Raw genomic sequence first — 18,296 nt, 5'->3', positions numbered from 1 at the left:
TTCAAGAAGCTCCGACAGATAAAGGACAAGCATCATTCATGGTTTCACACTACCGTTTGTGAATGGCGGGTGCATGGAGGCTATACAGCACGGTCACAGAGGTAAGGGAAGAGGCGTTCTGGCTGCAGATACATGGTCTGGCATCATTTCAAAAGAAAAAACAAAGATATATAGGTACATGGGACCCGTACGAGGTTCATTCTATTTAGGTTTCAAACAACCTGTGTGAAGCGAAAGAGAAATTAGTATTCATCATTGGGGAGACTTGGACTTCCTGAACGCCGCGTTTGGTGTGTTGTAACCCTTGACCCTGTGTTATGCCCGTAGTTGTACATGGTGTCTATTCTAGTTTACATTCACCCCTGCCATAACTGGCGCATCTCGAAATATTAGTACAATGTTTTTCCCTAGAATGGAGAATGCCCCCAGACCGGAAAACGTCTCGGATTGGCAACTTGTGTCTTCAAGTCATCCTAGAAAGAGGATTCCCTAGACTCTCTGGACTCTCTGGACCCCCGGAAGCCTCTTGATCCCCTATGAGAGTTACCGCGGTTACTGCGACCGAATCCCTTGTCATCTCGCCGGACACGACGTCCCATGTCAGCGAAAGGGTCAGCTGATGCATGATCATCGAAGCGACGAGGCCCCCTGCCTTCCCTGCGTCCAGATCGGTCATCTTGGCGCGTAGCCCTATCCTGGATGTTCAATTCAGAATGAAGGAGGCCTTGGTTACGAGCCCATGCATGTGAAACGGGTGGCGGCTCGCTCCAGCCCCATCCAACGGTAGTCCACAGATTCAGATCTTCAACCAGCTCTTCCCGTTGTTGAGTTGAATTCCCAAAGATTGAGGTATAAGCGGAACTGAGCATCTTTCGTGGGAGAGACTGAGTGAGATCTTGAGCCTCCTGGTGGTACTTGGGTAGTTTCTCGGCACCTTCCTCCGCATCAAAGGTGAAACTCTCTAGAGTTTTGTTCGGCTGCAGAGGGAGACCGCGCAGGAGCTTCCTTGCGCTACCCATCGATGTTGGTGGGAGAAGAAGCCAGCCTTCGCCGCCCTTATTTTGTCGAGCTGTACGACCTAGTCGATGGATATACGACTCACGATCGCGAGGAGTGTCAACTTGGATAACATGTGTTACGTTGGGGAAGTCCATTCCACGAGCAGTGACATCAGATGAAAATAAAACACCACTTCTCGCATGTCGGAACATATCAGCAGCCTTTGTCCGCTGGTTTTGGGTGAGTTGAGATTGTATAGAGAAAGTGGGAGTTTTCATAAGTCCATTTCGTCTTCGTTGAAAGCCAAGCTCGGCACCCATTTCAACGAGGGAGGTGGTATTGAAATAAACAATGGCCTTGAATGGGGGCAGGCTGCGATCCTCAGCCGCCTTGGCAGATTCTCGGTCGATTAGTTCAAACAAGCTGGGGAAAACATTGTTCCATGAAGCCAGTGGCACGACATGCTGTGGTACTCGGTCGTGGGTAAGCGACTCGTTCTCTGAGATGGTCTGGACAAACTCGAAATCATCGGCTCGAACCATTGTACGGGCAAGTCTAATGACATCGTCCGGTATGGTAGCCGAAACCAACATGGTTTGGCGAGTTTTTTCGTTCCGACTTGGGAGGCAGCTTGTGATCTCCCCAAGTTCTTTTTCGAAGCCAACATCGAGCATGCGGTCCGCTTCATCCAGAACAAGAGCCGCCAAATTTGGTGCCTCAATACCACTTTGAGGATCCTGCAGCAAATCATTCAGGCGGCCTGGCGTAGCGACCAACAAATGGCATCCTTGGCGCTGCGTCTGGCGCAGCATAGAACCCTTGTGAGTGCCTCCAACTGCCGACTGGACGACAAGGCCAGTGTACTTTGTCAAACGACGAGCTTCGGCTGCAATTTGCTCGGCGAGCTCTCGGGTCGGCGATAAAACAATGCCGCGAATATCATCCGATCGGGCATTTCTCGAGGCACGTCTAGTAGCCAGAGTTGGGTCTTCTTCGATCATACGCTGGAGCAACGGCAGAAGGAAAGCCAAGGTCTTTCCAGTTCCTGTCTTGGCCTGGGCAACACTGCGTCGGATTAGTACAGAGGAGCGAGCAACAGTCCCGACAGCTAGCTTATGTACTTACATATCTGTTCCCTTTAGTGCCGGATTAATAGTTTTGGACTGAACGGGTGTCATAGCCTCATATCGCATATCCTTCGTAATAGCGTCTAGGAGATTTCTATGAACTCCAGCCTGCGACAGGTCGGCAAAGTTGACAACGTCGCTCGGGACAGTCCCCTCGATGGGCTTGGTTTCAACAGCTGCAGCTTCTGCGCTGTAGAATCTCGAAGAGTATGCGATGCTCTTGAAGGTAGCAGGAGTCCGCGCCAAAGACACGACACCTCTCGGTGCAATGGGGATGGCCGTCCGGCTGTGAAAGAACGCGGACCGTGTAACGGCGCTGGTGAGGCCAGCACAGTGGCGAAAGCCTTGCCTCAGCATACTGACAGCCTTCTTCGCAGAACGAAACAGATTTTATTGATGCGAAGGACACTTGGCTTTCACGATTGGGAAGGTTTGGAAGGGCAGCAAGTGATGGAGAACCTCAAAACGGGATCCGCGACTCTGGAGAATTTCACCAGGGAGTCGCGGCTCCAGAACTTTTTTTCCTCTTTCCCAAGGTGGATGGGTGGCAACTGCCTTTTCCCCACAATATGTCAGCAACTTGACCAATCAGGTTGATATAATTTCCCTACCCCTGCCCATTCTTGAAGCGAGTCTAAAAACACCATGAATTGAATAGCTTCATGGCTACAGTTAATGTAAAGCAAAAAAGAGATAGAGGAAGGCAAGGGGGAAATAAGTTAGCAAGATATAGAACCAAAAGACACCCCAGTTGTCCGTTCTTCAAAGGTCAACAAACGCCACCACAAACGCGACAAATGTTTGCCACTGCGTGAACCACAATCTCGAAGCAGTTTAATCGATATAATCCCGTATAGATAAAAGAAACATCATTTAATAATATTACTTTCAGAAAATATCATGTCTCCGGTGGCATTGGTGTTGCTGACGTCTCGGGACCCCCTGGTTTATTCTCCCCATATGTACGCTTCGCAACGGCTCCGGGGACGGCTGTGCATCATGGCTTATAACAAGGGAGCTAATAGGTCATTCGGGTTCGAGATGCATAGGGTTTAACAGCGCCAACTGACTTCATATCTTGTTTAGTCGCCCTCCGAATGTTGCCGAGGCGTCTACAACTCGAGACAGTACTTTGACCGAAGCACAAGAGTTAACGCAGCATCTAATGCTTTATTAACAAGAAGAGAAAATGCCGTGAGTATCAATATCAAACGCCAGCCTGGCAGACTTGATCATTCTTCACCTCATGTCATTGATCATTCCAACCCAATGCTATATGCAATCAACAATCCATAAAACGCCGAACACTGTCCTCTCTCTCATGAACTATGCCTTCTCCTTGACCTTCTAAATGCCATCTTCCTCCAAAGCACGCAATTTTACTCTCAACTTAAAGCATGTCTTTGCTCATCTCATAAGACCAGCCACCATCCCGCCTGAGCTTGTCTCGGGCTGCCATATCCTTTCTAATGTCATCTTCTGTTAGTCGATCGGCCCCAGTCCAGTTAGCACTCGACGTTCTGGCCCGGAATTTGTGCCACCTATCTTTGCTCTTGCTGAACACTTCTTCCATGTTGAGCGGTCGCGGCGGTCCAAAAATCAGTGAAGGATCCATAGTCTCCTGATTAACCAGGGCTTTTCTAAGATCTGGCGAGTCCGCCCAAGGCGCCACTACAACACCATTTGCCTCATCATCCTCACTATCGTCATCTGTTTGAATTTCAGGCAGTTCAATCGCTTCACCATTCTGGAAACGGGGAGAAGACCTCGTCACAGACTTGGCAGCGGACTTGGCAGTATTGGCAGGGCCAGGTCGGGCGGGAGTCTTATAAGCTGGGCCTGCGGCGTTCGGGTTAGGGGCAAACGGAATAGCACCCTTGGAGATTTGAGCCATTTCTAGTGGGTGGGACGCCTTCATCTGGTTGGCATGCTGGGCGGTTATGGTGGCCTTGAAGAGATCGCGGGTAGCACCATGTGGTGCATTTGTGTAACCGCTCTGAAAAACAGTCTTGGACGGTAGCTCCTGTTCGATGTTAGTCAAAATTGCTGTAATTGTTTCAAAGGGGCTGCGTACCTTCTTGAATCCAGCTGATGGTCGAACAGGGGGTCCCATAATGTTCTTTTGGCCAGATGCATCAGCTTCATCATCAAAGGCGTCACTGGTTCGTCGTCGCTTAGCATCGTTGGTTTGATATGATGGGCCCCCGCGGGATTGAGGGCGTTTTTCATGGCCATCATCACCTTTCTCCTGGACGAAGTTTCTTTTCGAACCGGCTTTGCCCGTGTTGGATAAGACTGCATTGACTGGCCTACCAAGCTCATCTTGACCCCAGTTTGCAGTGGATGTCATCCGAGACTGGGGGCGCGCAGGTTGACTATCCTGGCCCATCGCAGAGTCCGGTGGACCGTTGGGCTGGGAACGCACAGCAGGGGGTGGCGCCCTGGTCTGCTTCGCCTTTTCTATAGCAGCTTTTCTCTGAGCATTGCCTTTGGTCTGGGATTGGGATTGCAATGAGGCCTGTTCTTGTTGTTGTTGCTTTCTTTGGCGTTCAGCCTCCTGACGTTTCAGCTGTTCTTGCCTTCGTTGCTCTTCCTGAGCTGCGGCTTTCTTTCGTTCCATCTCAGCCTTGGCGTCGCGTCTCTTCTGGGTTTCCTTTTCTTCTTGTTCCTTCTTCCTGGCAGCCACTTCTTGCGCCTTGGCTCGGCTGGAAGGAGCCGCGCCTCTCAAACTTTGTGTTGATTGTTTTAGTTGCAGTGATGCCTTGCTAGCTTTGCTTGTAAGTTGTTGTTGCGTTTGGCTCGCAGAGAGACTTGATACATCAGGCTGTGCAGTAGACAATCGATACTGTGAATGTTGAGATCCTGTGTTAACTCGAATCACAGTGGGGGCCTGTTTTGGCCGAGTTTGTGTTTCTCTTGTAAATGGTCGCTTGATTTCCCTGTTGCGTGTAGCGTGAGTTGGACCAACAGAGCGAGGCGCAGACGGTGGTGGCATCGAAGGGGCATCCTCCATGTCAACGTCTCTGTTCAGAGACGTTGTTTCTTCCCCAGAATTTTTTGCATTACGATGTCCAGTCCTTGCAGACTTGGGTGTTTCCTTAACTGCTGACCGTTCATCTTCCTTCTTGGACGCAATTTGCATCTCCATGGCAGCAACTTTCTCCTGTTCCTTGCTAAACACACGGGCTTTCTCGCGTTCCTTTTGCCTGGCCTTCTCAAGTTTCTCATTTTGCTCCTCCATTCTTTTGGCTTCCTTTTCACGTCTCTTCTCTTCTTTCTCCTTCTCAACAGACGCTCGCGTACGCCGTGTCAACCGCGTGGGGCTTGCATCTTGGTTGGCTGGCGCACTCTGGGATGCCTGGGAACCAGTTCCTTGCTGGGAGACAACGGATTCTGATGACATAAAAGAATGAAGACCGAGACGGGTTGAAGTAGGAGACATTAACGATTTCCCTTCGGCGCTGATAGCTGCACTACTGGCGAGCAGTCCTCTGGAACTTTTGAGAATAGACGAGAGCTTATTCTTAACCTGCTTCAAAGGGCTCTCTCGCAGTGCTCGTGAAGGTGACTTGAATGTGCCCAAAGAACCAGCTTCGGCCACAGTCAGAAGACTCGGATTGGAGACAGACACAACTTTCTTCAGATAGTGAGTATCCTCCATTGCGGGGCGCATGTTCGGTACAACTGGAACGGAGGCAGACTTCCCATGCCCATATGTATGCTTGGCACCATTGCCTTTGCCCGGACGGGCAAATTGCTTGTCGACCTCGGCATTGTCGTCATCTGACATGACAAAATCTGTTTCGCCAATAGTCTTTTTGCCCTGAATGCCCTCCATAACGTCTGCTGAATGGCTTTTTGGCAGGCTTGGCCGTTCTTCATTTGCCGCTGCTAGAGTTGCTGGTGGCTCGATCCAATCATCGTCGTCATCTTCTGGGAAAGCCCCTGGTGTGGATTGTAGCGTGTTCAAGGGAATCGGAGAAACGGCTTTAAGGGCAGGGGCCTTGCTCTGGGGCTGTGTTTGGACATTCTTCGCTTGAGATTGGCCAAGCATGTTGATCTGGTCTTGAAGCCGTTGGGTGTAAGTTTTGTTGTCCTGATTTGTAATAGGATGCGAAGGGAGTTCATCATCCACCTCCATTTCATTTTCCTGGTTCTCATCTCGGTCCGGCTTCGTTAAGTTCCCTCCAAGACTCTTCCCTCCTGTCGTTCGATTGTAGTAGCTAGTCCTGATGTGGTCGAGATGGCTGGTTCGGGAGGCCCGCGCGCCATTGCTCTTACCAGCTGCGAGAGGCTCCCGGGCTGGCAACGATGCAAAATTTAAACTGCTCTTACGAACTATAGGCCGAATAGGACTAGAGCCATCCGATGCTGATCGGGCATCATCATCAGGGTAATGTGCACCCTGTTTTGCTTCCAAACTCAACTGTCGTTCAGGTGACACATCATCTTCGTATTCTGATTCGCGATGGAGATTGAGTTGTGCTTTAGGGATGCTCTTTTTTGATGTATCTGCAGAAACTCGTGCTGTCTGGTCCTCTCTAGCAGTTTGGAATGTCTTCTCAGGCGAAGGTTGAGTGGAAGCATTTGCCGGGCTATTCTTCAGTGGAATTGTCGTGGTCTGCACAGCGCCTTGTTGTAGCGAGTCTTGTCCATCATAAGAGTCTGAGTCCATATGAATATTCACTGGGACAACATCTTGGCTTCCAAAGTAGCCAGAGTCCTGGGTCCCTTGCATGGCTGACTTCTGTGAGAAAACTGGGACACGAGTCGGGGATGGTCTGAGGGGACTTGGGGAGCCTCTGGCTGCATCATCGTGTACTCCGGGAGATTGCAGACGACTTATGGGACTCGAGGCTCCGTTTGGAGTTGCAGAGAAGACCTCAGAAAGAGGCTATGCCTTGTTAGCTTTCGTGTGTTGTTTGAGTGCGGTTCAACATACTACGCGTGTCTCTAGAGGGTTTGCTTTTCTAGCTGTTCTCGGCGTCTTTCCGCGAAGTTTTGCCGGTGTTTTAAATGTTTCTGCAAAGTTTCTGAGAGACCATCAGCCATCAAATGTCCAACGTCCGTTATCGATAGAAAGTGCATACATTTCATTTTCATTAAAGATGTTTGCCATGTGCTCGTTGAGCCAGTCGAGTTCATTTCGGGCGGAGTACGAGAACTCATCAACCTCCGATTGAGTGATCTGTAGAGCTGCATTTCGTTCCTCGGTAATCCATCCTGCAGAGCCAACTTGCAAGCGCGGTCCTCGCATTGCCGCCATGATATCTCGCGTTGCCGACCAAGGCAGGAGTATCGTAGAGGTTGTTGGCGTTCGATATAGTTGAAACGATCGATATCATGAAGACATCTGGCGGTATGTGATATAAAACGACTTCGACTAATGAGGCTGAAGGGAGAGTCTGAGTTACAGGTGGCCAAGGTAGGTCGATGTTGATGGTGGAGAGCTCTGACGCTGGATTGCCCATTCCAAGCCGTAATGTTTTGATTGATCCCGGATCGGGTTAGCGCCTTATGGACAGCCCTCCTTCCACACAGTCGCGTCCGGCCCGGCACTAGCTGAGGGCATTATGAGGGCTGCGGCTGCGGCTGAAACGGTCAAGAAAAATGGATTTCGTCACGTGGTGATAGGCTGCTTATCAGATACTAAACACGCTTTGTTTACTTTCACCGCGTCGTCGCCAAGGTGGGATGTTTGGTGGCCGACAGCAGCCTCAACTTGACTCGCATGCAGTCAATCCATATTTACCTTCACAGAAGGCAACTGCGCAAATATGAGGGTAATAGAAGTAATTATTGACGTAGGTCAGCTCGTTTTTTGGCCACCAAACACAGCCGACTAATATTCTTGCATAGGGTTTCAAGTCGTACGCCGTACGAACGGTAATATCGGGATGGTAAACACCAGAGTAAGCCATGGGAATACGTTAACAGCATCGCTAATGTAAGTGATAGGGACGAGAGTTTCAATTCGATTACCGGCCTTAATGGCAGTGGTAAATCAAATATTTTAGATGCCATTTGTTTCGTCCTGGGCATCACCAACATGTCTACAGTCAGAGCACAAAATCTCCAGGTATGAGCCGCCTACACCTTCAGATTTTGAATCATGATATTAACGTGTGACTAGGATCTCATCTACAAGCGCGGACAAGCTGGAGTCACGAAAGCCAGCGTAACAATTGTATTTGACAACCGAGATAAAAAAAAGTCACCGATCGGTTTCGATGAATATGCCAGCATTAGCGTGACACGTCAGATTGTGCTAGGCGGCACTTCAAAATACCTCATCAATGGGCACCGAGCACAACAGCAGACTGTTCAAAATCTGTTCCAGTCAGTACAGCTCAATATCAACAATCCTAATTTTCTCATTATGCAAGGGCGCATCACCAAAGTCTTGAATATGAAAGCGGTTGAGATCCTTGCTATGATAGAGGAAGCTGCTGGAACCAGAATGTTCGAGGACCGTCGAGACAAAGCACTCAAAACTATGGGCAAAAAGGAGCTAAAACTTCAAGAGCTGAGAGAGCTATTAAAAGACGAAATCGAACCAAAGCTAGAAAAACTTCGAACAGAGAAGCGAGCGTTTCTCGATTTTCAGCAAACACAAAATGACCTTGAGCGCCTAACAAGAGTCGTTGTTGCCTACGATTATATCAAATGCCAGGAGAAGTTAAAGCAATCTGCAGCAGATTTGGAGGACAAGAAAAAACGTCACAGGATGTTGGAAGAATCCGCGACTCGTCTAAGGAGTGAAATATCACACTTGGAGGAGGACGTGAAGAAGGTCCGAGCTCAACGGGAAAAAGAAGTAAAGAAGGGGGGGAAAGCCGGGGCCCTGGAGGAAACCGTCAAAAAGCATGCAAATGAGTTGGTACGACTTGCCACGGTCATGGACTTAAAAAATACCAGTTTAGCGGAGGAAAAGGAGAAAAAGCAAATGGTCGAGAAGACTGTCTTAGAGATGGAAACAGCTTTGAAAGACAAGACGGCTGCCTTTGACGATGCCAAGACATCATACGATAAGGCAAGAGACGATCTTGCCAAGCAAACTCAAGAAGTTGAAAGCAAAGAAGAGCTTTTGCAAACACTTCAAACAGGCGTCGCTTCCAAGGATGGGCAAGAGAGTGGCTATCAAGGCCAGCTACAGGACGCAAGGAATCGAGCCACAGCAGCCGCGACCGAACAAGAACAGGCCAAAATCAAAATTGCACATCTGGAAAGCCGACTGAAGGAGGAAGAGCCACGCGCTGAAAAGGCAAAAGAACAGAACGCCGGCCTTCTTCGCGACCTCGACGGACTAAAGGGCCAAGTGAACCAACTTGAAAAAGAGCTTGGGAAGTTGGGTTTTGAACCTGGTCAAGAAGAGGAAATGTACAAGCAAGAGTCACACTTGCAACAGACTATCCGGGGCCTTCGCCAGGACTCAGACAAACTCAAGCGCCAAGTTGCCAACATCGACTTCAACTACGCTGATCCCGTTCCGGGTTTTGACCGATCTAAGGTGAAAGGCTTGGTCGCGCAACTTTTTACTCTTGACAAGGAACATACTAGGGCCGGCACAGCGCTTGAAATCTGCGCAGGTGGCCGACTTTACAATGTAGTCGTGGATTCAGAGGTCACGGGTACTCAGCTGCTTCAAAAAGGGAAATTACGAAAGAGAGTCACCATAATTCCCCTGAACAAGATTACCGCTTTTAAAGCGTCGGCCGAAACTATTGCGACTGCACAAAACATCGCTCCTGGGAAGGTTGATCTTGCGCTTTCTCTAGTGGGATATGACGAAGAAGTGTCTGCAGCAATGGAGTATGTGTTCGGAAATACTCTGGTTTGTGCCGATGCAGAGACTGCCAAGCGTGTTACTTTCGACCCCAGTGTCAGGATGCGAAGTATCACTCTAGAGGGTGATGCTTATGATCCTTCCGGTACACTATCAGGAGGTAGTTCGCCTAATTCTAGCGGTGTCTTGGTGACGCTGCAGAAATTAAACAACATCACTCGACAGCTCAAGGAAACCGAGCAGGCGTTAAAAGAATTACAAAACAAGATTAGCAAAGAAAAATCAAAGTTGGATCAGGCTCGTCGTATCAAGCAAGAACTCGATCTAAAGAACCACGAGGTCAAACTCGCAGGAGACCAGATTAGCGGCAACTCTTCATCTTCAATTATTCAGGAAGTTGAGAACATGAAGACCAGTATCCCTGAGATTCAAAACAGCATTACTGAGGCTAAGTCTCGTCAGGCCGAAGCCAATGCGGATATCAAGAGAATTGAGAAAGACATGAAAGACTTCGACACAAACAAGGATGCAAAGCTTATTGAACTCCAAAAATCTTTGGATAAGCTGCGGGCTAATCTTGAGAAGAACTCTGCAGCAGTCAAAAGCCTGCAAAAGGTGCATCAAAGTGCTCAACTTGATCTGGAACAAGTGGGAGCGGATCTGTCCGCCGCCCGAGAGCAACTTCAGGAAGCCGAGGTTGGGATCAAAGCAGCGCAACAGGATGTTGAAAATCTTTCAAGACAGCGGGCTGCATTGAAAGAAACACACGACACTGTCCAAGCTCAACTAGATGATGAGAGAGCCAAGCTAAATTTGTTTGACGACGAACTTCGTTTGTCAGAGGAAGCCATGCGATCGAAAAACGCTCGTATTACTGAGGAAGGTCTAGAAATGCAAAAGCTTGGCCATCAAATCGAACGATTCCATAAAGAGCGGCAAGCTGCCGCAGATAACGTTGCTCATCTGGAATCAGAGTACGAATGGATCCAAGACGAAAAAGACAAGTTTGGCCGGAGCGGCACGCCTTATCATTTTCAGGACCAAAATATTGGTGAATGCAAAGCCACACTGCGAAACCTTACAGAACGTTCGCAGGGCATGAAGAAGAAGATCAACCCCAAGGTTATGAATATGATTGACAGTGTCGAGAAGAAGGAAGTCACTTTAAAGCACATGATTAAGACAGTCATTCGCGATAAACGGAAGATTGAAGAAACCATCGTCAGCCTAGACGATTATAAGAAGAAGGCCTTACATGAGACTTGGGAGAAGGTGAATGGCGACTTTGGCCAAATTTTCTCAGAGCTGCTTCCTGGGGGCAGTTTCGCCAAACTCGACCCCCCTGAGGGCAAGACTATTAGCGACGGTCTTGAAGTCAAAGTGTGCCTGGGTAAGGTGTGGAAGCAGAGCTTAACAGAGTTGAGCGGTGGCCAGAGGTATGGAATTCAACGCATGGAAGACCAGAAAATTCTTGGACAAATACATAGAAACTGACCGGATTACAGATCTCTTGTTGCCCTCTCGCTCATTATGGCACTTCTTCAATTCAAGCCTGCGCCGATGTATATTCTCGACGAAGTTGACGCTGCTTTGGATCTTTCCCATACGCAAAATATTGGCCGTCTCATCAAGACAAGGTTCAAGGGTTCGCAGTTCATTGTCGTCAGTCTGAAGGATGGCATGTTCCAAAATGCCAACCGAATATTCAGGACACGCTTCAGTGAAGGCACGAGCATGGTTCAAGCCTTGACTCCTGCCGATATGAAGTAATCAATGTAGACATGTTTAGAGTCATCATGAGATACGAAAGTGACATGAAGAAGTATTGTACATAGATCATTGGACGGGATATTGACGAAGAGCGTTTATTTCTTTATTTTAGCTTCATGTGCCTGCAGATATTTGGTATCATTATATATTGGCCCCTTACGGGGTATACTTATGGAGTGGTTTATCTAAGTTTTCTAATCTAAGTATTCGGACCTCTTTGTAGCCTTGACCTTGGGATCACATTGCCCATCACCGCGCGCTTTGTTTGACGTATAAATGAGATCCACGTTCGAGAACGTCAACCTCCATACCGACTTCCAGCACAGACTCCAATCGTTCTAGATTGCTGCTTGTTGGAAATGTAGGCAAGAGTTGCATGCCAAGACAGCCCATCTTAGGAGCACCGGCATCAATATCCCGATACTTGCGGAGGGCACGATCTGGTTCCACAATGTGCCGAATACCCGTGGCAGGGTCGACATTCGGTAGCTTGCATCTTCATCCCACATGTTAGTGTTCCTGGCATCATTCTCCCATCTGGACGAATGTCACTTTACCTCACAGTTCTACATGAGACATCAAACCTGCTCATTGTTTCGCTTCTGCCGGGATGTTTGAACTTGACCGATTTCCAGTCATCTTCATCATATTCCTTTAAGCCAGAAACTAGGTTCGTTATTTGTGAGTCAGTATGAGGCAGTTGATCTGGAGCAAGGGGCCTGTATTGGTCAAGTACCGATTATATTGCCCCGGAACCGTCGAACGTCAATGCGATCAATGAATCTGTCCTTCTGAATCTTTGACTCTAGCGCTCGAATACTTGTCAGATTGAGCAGATGTACCGGGAACTATGATGTCAGTTTACTGCTAGTTTGGGGGCGAGGCAGGGGTGGTAGTAGGGGACGTTGTAATTTACTGCATCGTGAAAATCTATCTCCGCTTCATGACCTGACATCTCGTTTCGCGGAGCAGTTCGGAATACTTTTCTGCGAGCAGATGGGTCGGATCGGAAGATACCCAGCGAGTGCTTGACCCCAAGATACGTGGCAAGTTCGGCCGGCAGCTCGTTGGACATGTCAAGTGCATAGGGAGCGTCCACCCACACCTTGATATTTGCAAACTTATAGCCTCTTGCATCAATTTCCTGCTTGGATGGGAATTCCAATGGCAGTATGAATTCCTTCTCCGGAACCGCGCTCCAACCCCGACTAAGCTTGGCAACAAGAAGTTGTACCAAGCCCAGGAAGCCCCTTTCCTGCCAGGGAAAACGGACAGCAACAAACCCGCCTTGCAGGCTGCCCAGAAGTCTGCTCTTCTTGCCCGCATCCGGTAGCCATATATCAACTTTGACGTTGGCCAAGAGCGGCAGCTGCCTCAGTGTCAAGAATTCCCACGCGCTGCTCGAGTCCGTCTGTGCACCTGGTTCTGTAACGGCGGGTGTAGACTTGGGCTTCAACTGAGCAAACGTGTAGAGGCGGTCGTGCTCCAGGCCGGTGGGTAAGACCTTGGCCCTGTCCAACTCTATTCCTCTACACGATTTGATGGGGTAAATGTACAGACTCTCGATTTTCGGTGTCTTTCCCGCCTGCGGCTTATGTCTGGCATCATATTGCGAACGCAAGTGGCTCTCACGCTGCGGGCGGCCAAGTTTGCTGTGTGTCTGCCGTAACGCATCACTATGGTCGACAGGCACCGGCGGGAATAGGATAAGAATTGGAACCAGGAAGACGATGATGGTGACAACCATGAGGAAAATGGCGCCGTAGTCGAATAGACTCGTTATCCTGGAAAGGTAGAGCATCTTGCCGGGCGATGTTATGAAGCCCCGCGGTCAGCCCTTCAGCCAAGTGACTTGTTCGAGTGGTCAGGGCGCAATAGCTTGATTTTGTTCAGGGGTGGCGATTCGAGGAATGTGATTAGATTTATGAGATAATTCAGATGCATGGACGGAAGTTGATGTTCAAGGCCCCTGAATACAAAGGCCTGAAACCGTCAAGGCGAAGCTCCACCTGAGTCGAGGTTCGACTTTGGTTATCCACGTCACAGGAATGAGACCGTCACTGCGTAAACGCTGACCATTAGAGACGAGCCTCGGCGCTGGGCTTTTGGTCGTTATTTCTGACTGGGACGTGTTGCTTTGACGTTGTTGAATCGCTGCCGGACTCTAGGGTAGTGGAAATGCTGGGGTTTTGAGTTCGGCCTGGTGAGAATTTTCACGGCCATACGGAGCGCTGGCTATGAAATAAACGACGGCATAAAGTACTGAGCTTGAGCAGAAATGAAGCCGCTCAGGTGCTCAAGGGAGTGTTGAGTATTGAAAATTGCATTCTTGTTCTCCATCTACTGTTCTTCTCACACTGCCTCTATTTTCTCTATCTGCTACGCCCAGGACTGGGCATATGCGTCACACATTGCAAGGCCATTCCCCTTTGGGTTGCAGTTTGCGCCGCAGGGTAGGTGCGATCATGACCAAAGTGCTTGCCTGGCAACCTGGGTAACTCCTCCGTACTCCGTAGATGGTGGTAGCAATGGACTCCCTTTACAGCAACAACACCCAACCCTGTTGTGACGGCTGATGGCGGGATATCTTGTTATTCCCGCCTCCAGCAATTAACGTTGCTTGTCCGAAGTGCCATGCACGGTCGACCTCTCGCACATCATCAAGCCGTCAGGTTACACGAACGTAGCACCCCCGCCGCGCTTGTTGTGTCTGGTCGTCCAGTCGGAGACTCTGGCTGGAATCAACATCCTGGCAACCCACACCAGCACAATGTGATTGCCCGTCACAATGCCTCCAAAACGATGACTTACATGGCCTCGGACTGTTGCTTCGTCCTCAGCCAAGGACTCAAGTGCAACAGCATCTCTTTGCCAGACGAGCCTGAGTGAAGGCTGGATCTGACAGCTCCCTTTTCAACCAACAATCATGCACAGCTGTGGGCCCAAATCCAGCTCTTCCCTTGCCATCACCACGAAAGCACCACAGAGTCCATCCATGACATGAATTCAACGCAAACCATGAGCGGATTGCTCCGCCCGGCCAAGTCCGTCGACATCACACAACTACAGTGCTCTGTTGTTTGGAGCTAATTGACCCCTTTCTTCAAATTGAAATCACCCTGTATGACCCATACTGTCATATTCTACCGGGCAAGCATCACATGAATCGAAGTGATTTTTTTCTGCACACCAGCCGCTGTCCCGAGGCATGGACCCTCGACGCTCCTGGATGATCAATCCCTGGACCTGTAGGATCTGGCCGATCACTCGTACACCATGCCTGCCTGTCCGTGCCACTTTCCGCGGCAGAAACCACATTTCTCTCACTCTGGGCCTTTAGGAGGTGGAGGTACACAGCATGTACGGTGGTGTATGTCGGCGTGATTCCGCCCCGTGTTTAGCGCCCAGAGTCAGCGCCACAGCTGCTGAATATCGATCCATATCATGGGCCTGCCTGCAGAGGATGCATTGAACTTGTCAGGGCCCGAGATAACAACGAACAGGAAGACGACGCCAGGGGACTAGAGACAGTGCCTCCCCGGGGCGGAGACTTGGCTTGATATTAAAGGCGAGGAAAAAGGAAAAGCGAACGGATGAGGCAGGTTGATGAAAAGGCATGAAGGTCGCAAGACCCGAGGGCGGTCTTCTTCGACCGAAGATGTTTCCGAGATGGACATCAAACAAAGTTTCATATCAGCAGCATGCTCCGAATTATTACAAGAGGTGCAAACGAAACATTGGAGACAAATCAGGCAACCATAGCGTATGGAGCGAGGCCACTTGTCATGAATTCAATCTTCCATGTCATATCATCCACTTCAGGCCCGAACCGGCACGCCACGCAGCTTGTTGTGAATGCCATCAGTACTACGAATCCCTGGTGATAACATCTGTCTGTTAAGTGACCAAACTCTGCGCGGTCGGGGACCCTTCAGAGCATCGCCCCTGTCTGCTTTGATCACTTCGCCGATTGAGTGGGTGGAGCCTTGTACGGTTGCACTGTTTTGGACATCAACATCTTTGTCGCGCCTTCAGTCAATTTGGTGTATTGTACAAGACGGAGTCTTATATGCCCGGGACTTCACAGCAGCTCCCGTCGGAAGCATTGAAAAAATTCCGGGCCCGAACTTAACTTAGCGGATGATGGAGTAGTACTATGTAAATGTCATCTGTCCATCTCTTGCCTGCCGCTGGACGAAACTATCCCCGTCTTCGACATGGCAATGCCAAACCTTAAGTTGCAGGCGTATTACATACATGCATATCTTGACACATTTCTATTCACTTATATATAGTATTGAGGGTGACTCAGACACATACGACAGGCGGATAAGTTCAGGTAATAATCCGGGCGAGTGCGGTTTCTGACACAATTTTTTAGTTATCGTGACAAAGATCGTGGCAACCAGCATGGCAAGTTTCCTTGCCAACAGACTCAACACAAAGCGGTAATCTATTGAACCCTGCTGGGCAGAGGAACTTCATTCGGACGCGACCAGTCTGCCAATTCCAGCGTCTGTATTCAGGCGGAGGATATCTATGCAGCATGCCTCCAGTGGTGAGTTGCAGATGACCACCGGTATTTGCCAGCTACGCGCAAACAGAGTCATTAACCAGCCTAGGTCTGATTGTAGTACGAATGTTTTCTAGAATGGCCGGATCATTACAGAACCCCTGTCGGAGAGAACTCTACCTGCTTCATCATACTAGTACTCCGTACTCCATAAAGAGGGCTGGATAGCCGCCGCAACAACGTAAGATACTGCGGATACTACTCATCAAATCCTTGTCCTTGCCCAAAGTATAGTGTTATTCTGGTTGCCTGGCTGTAATTACAGGACCAGCTAGCTCTCTCCCCTCTGCCCAGGCGCCAGGGTGTTATCTCTTTGTATGTATGTATGTCTGTTCGTACACTTGATACTACTGCTAGTCTCTACATGCTAATACTGGCTACTAATGCGGCTAAGTTTGACATCACGGCGCCACGATGACATTGGCACGAAAAACTGCAGTCTCGGCCCTTGTTCTGGAGTTGTCTTGCAAAGGAAGCAGGTGCTTGACATTTCTTTGCGTCTACCCCTGTTGGTAACTAGTATCTCAGCATGGCCGCACTTACATACAAAGTACCTGGGTAGTTTAAGCCAAGCCGCCGATCGACTTGATGCGTACGTAATTCACGGGAGTTACCCTGTGGGGGGGGATAACTTCAAGTAAGTGGGCAACCGTCGTTCCTGTTAAGCATACTCCGTAGAGTAGGTACCAGGTGTTAACACTTGACGGCTGATTTTCGGATAGAGGACTGGTGGACATTGTTGCGGAGCATGGTGCATACGAACAGGCCAGTCCTGTGTTGCGTCTGTCATGCCGAATCAAAAGAGAACCGCAGCAGGGTCCAGGACTACTACCTGGCAGTTAGCTAGACCAAACCCGAGCGAGAGGCAGTTGAGTGACAGGTGCTTCTGTGGATGAGTGGGCACGGGGACGTTCTTTCAACCAAGTCATCGGGGCAGCCGCGGGTTCCTGTCAATCTTCCAGCATGCCAATGCCAGGCTTCTGACTCGCACCATTTCTGCACCTTTCGTACCGCCGTGCACTGACGCCATGCCGTTCTGACCGCGCAAAGAATATGAAAAGAGTCTGTCCACCTGGCAGCCACACCGTAGAGCCAAGACTGGGGGCCTGGGGATACGGAGTGCCGGTGGCGGGAGAAATGAAGTGACCCGTCCACTGCGGTTGCATGTTCCTGGACACACTTGAGCTTTCGAAGGAACTTTCGCAGATTAGCACTGGCAGGTGAACAAGCATAACGGCGACTGGATGATATGAACCCCAGCAACCAGCACCTCCTGCAAACCTGAGAAAACGAACGAGTATGCTGATGGATGGCCGAAGAGGTGGACGGAAGCAGCCTCGCAATCCAACCTCGACTTGGCAGATCCTCCACAATACGTCGAGAACTTGAAAGTACGAATAGTGGAAAGCACCGTAAAGTCCTAGCACTGGTCCCGCTGCTATGACATGGTGGTTGGATCGCAATCCAGGTCGAGACCTCCTTGCTACAGAGAGTCTACTGAACAACAACATCTTCACGACGCATCATCTGAGATGGCAGCACCATCACAACCAGCCCAAAATCAGTCACCAAAGACACCAGATTTCCACGTTGCGGCAGCGGGAGATATGTATTTGCAGTGGCTCACGCAGGACGTCAAAGTGCAAGTATGGAGTATCTGCACCAAGTATTACGAAAGACTTCATATGGATACACATGTACTATGTATGTATGTATGTGGAAGCCCTGTCTGTTTGATGTCAGAGGCGCCACGATGAAATCATCCTGCCCGCCTTACTAACCGGGCTAGTCTGCACATGGCATGGATCACGGTGAATTAAGCATTTGAGAGATCATCCAACCACACCTACGCGGAGTATGGAAGCACATGGGAATCGCGGCTTATTGCAAACAAATCCCTACAAGGAGACCCTAGTAAACCCAGACGGGATGGTCCGTTTTGACTCTGCAGCATGTACGTCCTTTCTACGCGCTGTACGTATTCGTCCACCTCAGGAGTTGGAGTTCCATCTGGAGCAAGTACGTCAACAAGTATATATAT

The 18,296-nt window shown here is 49.5% G+C and overlaps 4 protein-coding genes across 4 annotated transcripts; 1 reads left to right on the top strand and 3 right to left on the bottom strand.

Annotated features, from left to right (window-relative positions):
• Positions 1 to 473: 473 nt before the first annotated feature.
• cyt-19 (ATP-dependent RNA helicase cyt-19) lies at positions 474 to 2,483 on the bottom strand (the record flags this gene model as incomplete). Its single annotated transcript, XM_014692714.1, has 2 exons — positions 474 to 2,064; positions 2,125 to 2,483. 2 exons carry the CDS (start codon positions 2,481 to 2,483, stop codon positions 474 to 476), a joined length of 1,950 nt encoding a protein of 649 aa, XP_014548200.1.
• Positions 2,484 to 3,516: 1,033 nt separating this feature from the next.
• Positions 3,517 to 7,392, bottom strand: pic1 (Inner centromere protein-related protein pic1; the record flags this gene model as incomplete). Its single annotated transcript, XM_014692715.1, has 4 exons — positions 3,517 to 4,149; positions 4,201 to 7,020; positions 7,069 to 7,159; positions 7,217 to 7,392. The coding sequence occupies 4 exons, from the start codon at positions 7,390 to 7,392 to the stop codon at positions 3,517 to 3,519; spliced, it is 3,720 nt and encodes a 1,239-aa protein (XP_014548201.1).
• Positions 7,393 to 7,903: 511 nt separating this feature from the next.
• cut14 (Structural maintenance of chromosomes protein 2) lies at positions 7,904 to 11,682 on the top strand (the record flags this gene model as incomplete). The annotated part of the gene is made up of 5 exons (XM_014692716.2): positions 7,904 to 7,930; positions 7,986 to 8,026; positions 8,085 to 8,205; positions 8,260 to 11,348; positions 11,418 to 11,682. 5 exons carry the CDS (start codon positions 7,904 to 7,906, stop codon positions 11,680 to 11,682), a joined length of 3,543 nt encoding a protein of 1,180 aa, XP_014548202.2.
• Positions 11,683 to 11,931: 249 nt separating this feature from the next.
• G6M90_00g023520 (uncharacterized protein) lies at positions 11,932 to 13,483 on the bottom strand (the record flags this gene model as incomplete). The annotated part of the gene is made up of 4 exons (XM_014692717.1): positions 11,932 to 12,178; positions 12,240 to 12,348; positions 12,419 to 12,530; positions 12,599 to 13,483. 4 exons carry the CDS (start codon positions 13,481 to 13,483, stop codon positions 11,932 to 11,934), a joined length of 1,353 nt encoding a protein of 450 aa, XP_014548203.1.
• Positions 13,484 to 18,296: the final 4,813 nt, after the last annotated feature.

This window comes from Metarhizium brunneum, chromosome 1 (assembly GCF_013426205.1).
Source record: "Metarhizium brunneum chromosome 1, complete sequence".
Lineage (NCBI taxonomy): Eukaryota > Fungi > Ascomycota > Sordariomycetes > Hypocreales > Clavicipitaceae > Metarhizium > Metarhizium brunneum.
This window is presented reverse-complemented; position numbering and strand designations above follow the sequence as displayed.